Raw genomic sequence first — 10,177 nt, forward strand, 5'->3', positions numbered from 1 at the left:
TTCTTTTTGGTGCATGTATCAACTTTAGATCTTCTGTTTTTTAATCTATAAAATGGGAATAATATTACCCACTTTCAAGGTTGTTATGAGAGTTAATGGGATGATAATATGACAGAATGAAAATTTTTTTTGTGTTATGAAAAAAATTTTAAACCACCTTCTATAATTCTAAAGAGAACAACTTCAGCCTTTATTGAGTGGGCCAGGAGATGGGAGTAAAGAATGCAACTTCAGAGAGTGAAATTGATTGTGGAAGAAAAGGGAGAGGTAGAGACTGACCCTGGTCTGGGGGGGGCGTGGTGGTGGTGGTGGGGAGTTACATCCAGATAACTTAGAATAACACTGAGAAGATCTTTGAAAGCCAGATAAGAATTTGTACTTGAGGTAGTAAACAGTCAGGAGCTTTAGGAACGTTTTAGAAGGAACACTCAATCATAGAGATTTTGTCTAAAGAATTAACTCTTTGTGATATGGAAATGTTGTGTTAATGGAGCAGTGCTGGAAAGAAGAGAAACCACTTTTTAAAAAAATTCTAAGGTACATTAAATGTCAGTTACTGTCCTAGACAGTGGGGATTGAGCATGAAAAAAAATAGACAGTACTCATGGTGCTTCCATTCTAGTTGGAGAATCAGACAATAGACAAGATAAGTAAGTAAAATGAGTTACTTGGTAGATAATGGTAAATACTAAGGAGCAAAATAAAGCAGAGTAAGCATATAGGAAGTGTCAGTGTTGGGTGTGGTGAGGGTGAGGTTTAATTTTGTATAGAGTGGGCAAGGGAGGCCTGACTGAGGGGATGTTTGGGGAAAGACTAGAAAAAATATTGGGAGAACAAATCAACAGCAAACAAGTCAAGACCTTGAGAGAGGAGGGTGCCTGGATGTTTGTGCAAAAGTGTCTAGAGAGAGAAATGTAGGTTATGTGGTGAGAACAGTAAGGCCCAAAGAGGCAACTAGGCTCAGTTACGCAGGAACTTATGTCATAACTTTCTCTTACCTGTGTTATTTTTCTTCACAGAACTTACATTACCTGATATTATATTACATATCTGCCTTTTTATTGATTTCCTATCTTTTTCTCCTCACTAGGAAATAAGCATTTAAAGGCAGGACTTTTTCTCTTCACCATAACAATGGGTGGCCCATCCTGGGAATCAATTTTATTGAATAAATTAATCAATGAAAGGGAGGAGCCTAGAACATAATGTTAACTATGGAAAAATGAAATCAGAAAGGGCCTTTGAGTTTGGCAGGAAGGCATTTACTGGTCTGGTAGCCTTCATGGATTCTTGATAATAATAGATGCTTTGGGTGGACTTTGAGGGAGCAAAGAAATAGACGAAACCAAGTAAAGTGATACCAGCTGGTTCTTCAGCTTCCTTAACAACAGTTGAATTAGATAAATGTTACATAGCCAACTGTGGTATGTTTCCTTTCTCTAACTTATTTAGCCTCTTAAATAGATGCTTTACAAAACTGAGTATATGGTATTATGCTGTTCCATTGCATCTCTTGGAGAACAGACAAATCCCACTCTGTTCATTGTTAACATAATTTTAATTACGATATTGAAAACCCCATGTTAAGACTTAATTATAATCTTATTTACTGTGTGAGAGGTGTTAACTGTTTTGTGACTGAGGTAAAATCTTAGGAAAAAGATATCCCCAAACAGCAGAGTATGAAACACAGTTAAGTCTAAGTGACTAGAGAACATTTTTATAATGAAATGAAGTAATATATGTAAGAAAGCTTTGTAAGTAGTATCAAAATATACAAATAGTGTCATTTAAAAGACAACTGATTGTCTCTTGCCTCAGCTTGAAAAAATTTAGACCCTCAAAGCTACAAGTACATTATAATAGAAGAGAGCATCCTGTGAATTCAGGTATTTACATGGTGTTGTTTAAAATGATATAGTGTAGGCTGTGAATTGTTTATCCAAAATCTTTTGAACATTTCTATGCCAAAGAATTAAGAAAATACAAGAAAGGAAAAAGAGGAAATTTCTCTTGCAATAGCGATGGTAAAGCTTTGTATAAGTAACATTTTTGGAGTGAGGGGACCTAGCTGATACTTATGGAAACAGCTCAGAGCAGGGACCTAAACAATAAAATGCAAAAATAATTTCATGAGACTATGTTGTTAACACCACTAGCAAAAAGGTTCCCTGCTGGGAGTGCTATCATTTTTATTAATCTTGGGTACTTCCCTCTTGTCTGATTTTCATCATAGGTAAGATTTTCACCAAAGAAAATGAACACATCCTGAGCAGGATCATCACAGATTATAGCAAAGTGGTTAAAACATCAGGCATTATACAATTCCTCTTGTAAGCTTATCCTGTGGTTCCTGTTAACTTTTGTGAGAAACAGTCTATACTGCTTATAAACTGGTCAAAAATATATTTAGTTCAAAGTTAGAGACACTTAAAGTATGTGAATTTTCTTTACATATCAGCACATCATAAGAACTTTTAAATTTTATAATATATTAGAAATAAATAAGGCATACAATTTAAGATTTTGCAAAAATGAACTTTTAAAAAAAATGTACATTTCATTTACTTCCTAGAGCATGAATGACTTTATTTACAGTGTAAGTACAAAAATATTTTAAAATGGGCAAAAGTAGCTGAGACTCAGTTTTATTTATTTTTCTCTACCTACAAGGCTTTTTTTCCCCCTCTTGATTTAGGTAGAATACAGCAATGTTGGACAGCCTCACAATTCTTTTGTTGCTAGGCTACATGTGTGCCCATGTAACCTGCTTCCTGATAACAGTTTCAAATGCCTGTGTTTCCTGGAAGGGGAGCAAAGGAGTGTTGATAGCCTCTCCCTCCCATGTTTGTTAGCAGGATAGAGGGGGCGTGAAAGATGAATACATACACATTGGGTAAGCTCCAGAAAACTAACAGCAGCATGCCTTCCACCAGGTAGTAGAAGTGGGGAACACGGTTGTGTCTTAGTGCGTGTTCAGGGGCCTTCAGATCAAGAAGGAGGCAGGAGCTTTTGCCTTACCCACCTTCCCCATTTTCCTTTTCTGCTGTCTATTTCTCCACCTTCCCACAAATTTACAAAGTACATAATATAGAGAGCATTCTTGATCTGTTTTCCTGAAGGATATAATATCTCTACCTCTATCTCTCTCCTTCCCCCCTCCTTCCCCTCCCTCCCATTCCCCCCATTCTCCTTCTCTCATCTAAGGAAATACATTCCCAAAATATAAATTTGTTTTGTGTGAGCCATAAAAACTGGGTTTTAGCAGGATTCCTAAAGTGATGACCCGGCTTCTAATGGCACACTCCACTCTCCCAATCCCCCTGTAGCTTCCTCCCTGATACCACACACACTCATATTCTCACTGTCAGGTGCCACCAACAGCTTATACTGTCCCCAATGGCCCCTGCATTTAACACATTAAGGTTCTGTAAACCTTTTTAGACAGATTTCCTATTTAAAAAGGACAAGGTGTCCCTTTCTTCAACATTGCAGGCATGCTCTCCCTCCCCATCTTCTTCCGCATCATGCACTGGGGCCTCAAGTCCCAGGCCCCAGCTTCCCCAAGGTTTTCATTGCACTGCTGTTGAGCTTATACGCTGTGTCTGTCTGCTCTGTAGCAACCAGGGGTGTGGTAAGCCTCCTCAAAACAGCAGAGACTTCTTGATTGCTCCAGGTGAATCAGATACTTGGTTTATTTGTTGGAGTCCTTGTTACATACATGAAGATACGGATTTAACAAAATATCTGTACAAAGATTAGTAGAAATGTAAAAAAAAAAAAAATCCCTTTAAAGAAAGGATGGAAGTGAATATGACAATTATAATGCAATCATCCTTGAGATGCATGCCAGTATCGTGTTTTACAACATTGTTTTCTTTAATAACATGCACATAAAACTGTACTTCTGGCAACACTGCAGTCTCTTCTCTGATATGGACACTACAGTTCAATGTCGTTCTTGTACCCCTTAATATGTCCTGTGTTTTTGTACAGCTTTAAATAAAGAGCTTGTTTTTCAGGTTTTAGATCAAAGTGACACTGACGTTTCACTGAAACAAGAAAAAAAGGAAGTTTCTCTTATGAAAAAAGGTAAAAAACAAAGTTTACCTAGATTAGCTATAACGTTTGAGTTGTTTTCAATATGACTATATGACATATCTTATGTGGGTTATAAATCAGAAGACTGGCAGCAGCTTGGATTAAAAAAAAAAAAAAAAAGTGCTATTCCAGAAGTGAGAGGATCAGAGAGGGTAGAGAGCACCAACTTCACATGTTCCGAAGGGACAGAGAGATACCTCTTACCTGAGAATAGTGCTCCTAACACTGCCACAGTGCCTGAAATTCCCAACAGTGAACTTATGTCACCCTCTGCATTGAATTCTATTTAGAAATTTGTTGAGCGTTGATCAGGTCTATAATTTTCAGAATCTATTTTGAAAATTATAATGACATTCCCCTGTTTTCAATCATTTAGTCTTTTTCCCACTTTTCATGATTCCTCCGAGATCACTAAAAGTAGTTCAACAAATATATTTATCAGTTTCTTCATGTCCTTGGGTTGTAATTTGTCTCAGGTGAGAAACTTGAACTTTTTTAAAAACAAAGTTGCCATCTTATTCAATCCAAAAACAGTTTCCCTGGATAGAGAAGCTGGAAACAGACTGGACTTAGAAAACCTTATTTACCCAGTATCCATTCATTATTATTTCTATAATTATTTTATTATGTATTATCATTATTATACCATTCTCTTGTTTTAATTTTATACCACTGGACCTAAACAGTAAGTCCATTATTTTTGTTGGCATCTTCTTACTCTAAAATAAGTTTTAAAGCCTTTATTAGTCTCATTAGCAAGTCTCAGCTCATTTTGGCTCCATTTTTCATAATCCTTTTTGTATTGATCCATGCCGTCATTTTGCATTCACTTTTGGTTGTAAGCTCTCCCTTCCTTCATAATTTGTTGCTTAGGTAACTGAATCAGCTAGTCATTCACATCTTTATATTTGAACTCACTTGCGAGGTCCCTAAGAAATCACACTTTTTCTTTTTCATCTTAATTAAAATAATTTGCAATTTCACAACCAGGATTTCTTTTGTAAGGATTTCTTGATTTTAAAGCCAGTCTTTCACAGAAGTTTCAAATTATTACCATGCCTTTAAGTATGTGCCTGTTGGGTTTCCAAATTATAATGGAAAAATTGTTAGTACAATTTTGATCCCAAAATTAATATTTAATTTTAAATACTCATCCTGGGTTTTGAAAGAACAAATTGTGAAATATTTTCAAATGACTATAATTATGGATTAGTTGGGTGTTTGGTTAAAAAATTTCACTTTGCAGGTCAGTGAGCAAAACTAACAGTGCCTGCAATGTGCTTGGAAAACCTCTCTGTCTGTATTCTCTTTTATATTTCCTTAAAAGAGTCAGACAGATCCTCAGCCATTTATCCACCATCTAAAACTTTCATTGTTCCTTGTCTTTTTCCACTTGGCCTTCAATGGTCCTAAACTTGTTGGCAAGGGGTTACAAGCTATTTGAACAGATATCACAAATAATTCTAGAGCTAAATGGAAGAAGTACACATTGACTTATCGCTTATACTGTCCCCACTCTTAAAACCAATCCAAGAGGATCAAAGCATTTCTGTTTCTCTGTGGGCTGTAAACAAATCACTAACTGCTGCTCCAAACCTACAATTCTGAGGTTTTCCAAGTGAGAAGACCTACTAGATGACTCTAAGTTTCTTCCTGCTTTAAAGTAAGACTCTCCTGGACACACATTTCTGATTGGCATCTGTCGATGACTTTGAACCTGAACCCAAAACAGAATAGAGTAGGATACTGGAAGGAAGACAGGTTGTTGTCTGGGCAGAGGCTAGTGAGAGAAGGGAATCAGTCCCAATCAAGTCACCCAGCACACAATAATAGCAGATAATAAGCATCATTAAAAAGAAATTCCAAAAAATTTACAGAGGCTTTTGGATTATTATATACACTATATACATTTTATTAAAAGGTTATTATAAATTGCCTTGAGAACGTGCTGGTGCAGTTTTACAAAAGGATGTTTGAATACAAGCTAAATTATATACAAGCGATAAGTGAATTGCTAACACTTCTTTCAGTTCACTTTATTGTGTGATCATCAAAAATGATTGTCTTCATTTTGTCTACATTCTTTTGAAGAAAAACAGGAGCCGTGCAGTGATGCTGCAGAAATAAAAAGACACTCTTCATTACTTAACCGGGAAAGGTGAGTGGACTATAATTACCCAAAATCCAAGTGAGTGAAATTATACTGTTGAAAAGTAATTATCAATGTTTAAATACAAGAAGAAAGAAAATAATAGCAACAAGTGAAGGCAATTAAGAATGGGACCAAATTTTACAAAGGAGACAAGGAAGAATAAAATACACTGGATTTCTTACCTTTTCCCCAAACCTTTTCATTTTCTTTTGTGAGGATTTGGGAATAATGAAATGGAATAGGCTTAACTTCCTACTCACAGCAAGCACCCAATTCAAATTATTGTAATGTAGTCAAAGAACAGAAAGTGTCGCATATATAAGGATGACTATGAAATCATGAACCGGTTTTTTTGTGTGCCTCATTATCTTATTGTCATACACATATATAATTATAATAATCATTGTATGCTAGAATTTTCTTGACATGAGGCTTTTGTGACTTTTAAAATAAAATTAGCTGAATATTTTAGGTACCCAATAGAATGAAAAGAATGTTTTCAAGGAAGCAAACTCTTACCCTCACTCTACTACAAACCTATTTAAGCTGTTTCTCAGACATTCAGACCCAGTGTCTCTGAATCCAAGTCTTCTGCTCTTTTGGCATAGGAGCACAGTGAATTAACTGCAAGAAAAAACAGAGAGGAGCTTTTATGTCCTTGCACTTGCTGACAGAATAGGCACTCTTAACACTCAAAGCCGATCACCACTCTTCTGCTCTAAGCCTTTCATAGCCCCATCACTTTTCAGATAAGTTTCAAACTCCTTAGCATGGCACACAAGTCCCCTTCACTCCTGCCTCTCTCTTTAGCCCCCGCTTTGCTTCCCAGAGTTTGTAAATTGCTTTTAGTTCTGTTTTATCACATATTTCCATTTTTTGTCTACCCTACTTTCTTTGTTTGAATGCCCTCCAAAACTCATACACCAGTCTGTTACCTTTCATTCAAGTCTCAGTTCATGTGTTCTCTCCTTTGGAGTCCCTTTGACTCTACCACAGGCAAGTTCAAGTATTCACATAGCCTCTGTTGCAATGATAATACTGCATCATAACTCATTCAACTTCAATAATTATTTGTTAAATAGCAACTGTGTTCTGATACACAATGGTGAGCAATGCTTCACAGTCAAGTAGAATTGTCTATCTGAATATCTATCTTCCATCGCACATAATCTTCATAACTCCAAGTCTCTGAGAGTTCTTTCCTAAGCACTCCATCTTAAATAGCCCACCCCATCTACAGTTATGCTACCCTGAACAAGCCTGATCCCGTCTGATCTCGGAAACTAAGCAGAGTCGGGCCTGGTTAGTACTTGGATGGGAGACCACCTAGGAAGACAAGGTGCTGTAGGCGTAAAAAATAAAAAAAAATAAAGGGATTGTAAGCTGACAAGGTCCTTGCAATCTGTGAGGTAAACCAAGGGTTGCCTTGCCTAAAAAATAAATAATAAATAATAAATAAAATAAATAAATAAAATAAAATAGCCCACCCCACTTCTAACAAAGTGCACTGTAAAAGCATATAATTCTCTTTTATTTTTTCTAGAGCACTTATTACTGTTTTAAAGCATTTCATTGTCATTTGTTTGTTTTAATGTTTTACATTCTAGCTTCCTTATTTTCTATATATTTTTTTCAATAGATGCTAACTTGTTCTGTGAGAGTAGGGGCTAACTTGCTCACCTCTGTGTGTCCTTAGAGTCTAGAATATCATCTGACTCAGAGTTGGCACTACATAATATTTGTTGATTGAATAAATGATGAATTTTTTCCCCCAGTGCTGTTTCTATGCCATTTTATGGACAATACTTTAACCTAGAGTTATTTATTAAGATTTGAGTTAAAATTGAACATTCATCCAAGAACTAAAACATATTTTGTGGGTGTGTGTGTGTATGTTATTTTACTTATTATTTTTAGGTTTTAATAGGGTTGTGTTTTAAAAAAAAAACAACTTTGAATCATAAATGCAATAAGAATTTTAGAACTATGACCCAATTAAAACAATCTTAAGGGAAGAGATGATAAAGATAATAATAATGGCATTAATAATTAGGTACTATTTACTGAGCACTTACTAACAGTAGGCATTGAGGTAAATTCTTTGCATATGTTTTCTAATCCTCAACACAGCTCTATGAGATAGGCACTTATTATTTGGCAGAAAAAGAAACAAGTTCAGAGAGAAATCTCTTGCTCTGATGTAGTGCATTTTGCCCTCTAACCCCAAACACCAGCATAAATTTGCAGCATCCTAAAAATGGTAAAAAATATTTTAAAAAGATTTTTTAATAAAATTTCAGCATAAAGGATATTACTGTTAATGGGCATTAAGACATTGTGCAAATATTGTTTAGCAGACAATTAAGCATTGTAAATTTTTTTTGGTGCATTGTAATATTCTTAATCTTAAATATCAGCTGAAATTAGTATCATTAATGCTAAAGAATTGTTGACAGTAGAAGCACATTTCATTTCTCATAAACTATTATCCAATTTTTAAAAGGCCCTTACAGTATAAACATATAAAACTCCCCATAGCTGTCACCTTAATTTATGGACATTAGCATGAATGGATTACAAAAGTCTCCGGTTCCTTGACAGACAGCCCTGCATGATCTGACCCATACCTGCCTCCCCAGCTTTGTCTCCCATACTGCACGGCCCCGAGTTCTCTTAAACTTTCTTGTTCCCGCCATACTGAAAGCTATGGATTTTATGAACATACAACATTACTTTATGCATCCACATTGTGAATTATTCTTTTTGCTGTAGCCAGTTATCCTTTTGAAACGTATCAGATCACCTCACTTGCATGCAAGAAACCCTCCCAGGGCAGTGCCTGCTCTGCTTAGAATAAGCTCCAGTTCCTGCTCCATGGCCGTGACTGCTGGCCTCTCACCTTTCTCTCTCTCTTCTTCCTGTGCACTTTCTCACCTCTTCTTCCTGTGCACTCAGCCTTAACAGCTCTGGCCTTCTCACTCTCCTTTGAACAGCCCTATCTTGTTTCTATCCCAGGATCATTACAGTTCACCTGGAACACTCTTCTTCCTCCAGATTTGATGAAATATTTCTTTGACTGACTTTGTCCCTTTTTTATTTCTACACAAAACTTCTCCCAAGCTAAAATACAACTTTAGCTTAAAAGCCTCTTTAAGCAAATAAGAGACAAATGGTATATGACTACTCTTATTAAGAATAAATCACCACCAATTCTCTTTAATTGTGACCACCCAAAACCCTTGAAACAAGATTTATCAGGAGTAAATAGTAATTCTTCTACTTGAGAATTGATTTTCTATGACTATATAAATGACAATTTTCAGCATTACATTTATGTCCTTTCATTTGTTGTGTATTAACATTTCACTTGCCATATATTGATGTTTATGAATTTATTAGTATCTAATGTGATTCCTACTTTGAAATTAGAAAGCTCGGCTTGGTTTTTTTTGTTTATTTTTTGTTTGTTTTTTTTGGTCCAGTGTGCCGATGGAAGATTTAAATACAAGTTTTGGACACAAAGCCAGACTTTCTGTGAATGGGGAGTCTAAAGTTCCTTCTTTGCTGACAAATTCTTCTCAAAGCACATCTGTCAAGGAAACAGTAAGAAAACTGACATCTAATTTATGGTAAAGATATTTACTAACATATTTCCACATCTCTTTTGAACTTTCTAAACAGTAATAACTCCTAATTTTTTTTTTTTCCTTTCTTAAGGGGTAATGTTAATGAGAAAATTCAATAGAATTACTTTATGACTTGTTTTCTAACTAAACAGATTCAGATAAACCATGAGTTAAATGTCCCTCAAAATAGAACTGCGTTGCTAACTGCCTATTGTTACATGGCAATATGGTGGACGTTAGTCCTCTCTTGAATGTGATAAAGCATTCTTACTGAATTTGCCTTACTGAACTAATTCCT

General features: G+C 35.7%; 1 protein-coding gene and 1 pseudogene across 1 annotated transcript in view; both read left to right on the forward strand.

Annotated features, from left to right (window-relative positions):
• MORC1 (MORC family CW-type zinc finger 1) overlaps window positions 1-10,177 on the forward strand; it is a 157,153-nt gene that overhangs the window by 126,397 nt on the left and 20,579 nt on the right. The window contains exons 24-27 of the mRNA XM_011355579.2: window positions 4,023-4,092; window positions 6,193-6,259; window positions 9,399-9,407; window positions 9,736-9,882. Of these exons, the coding sequence (XP_011353881.1) occupies window positions 4,023-4,092; window positions 6,193-6,259; window positions 9,399-9,407; window positions 9,736-9,882 (293 nt within the window). The remainder of the gene's footprint in view (window positions 1-4,022; window positions 4,093-6,192; window positions 6,260-9,398; window positions 9,408-9,735; window positions 9,883-10,177) is intronic.
• LOC111736526 lies at window positions 7,486-7,604 on the forward strand (annotated as a pseudogene).

The sequence above is a fragment of the Pteropus vampyrus genome, unplaced genomic scaffold (assembly GCF_000151845.1).
Source record: "Pteropus vampyrus isolate Shadow unplaced genomic scaffold, Pvam_2.0 Scaffold1, whole genome shotgun sequence".
NCBI lineage: Eukaryota > Metazoa > Chordata > Mammalia > Chiroptera > Pteropodidae > Pteropus > Pteropus vampyrus.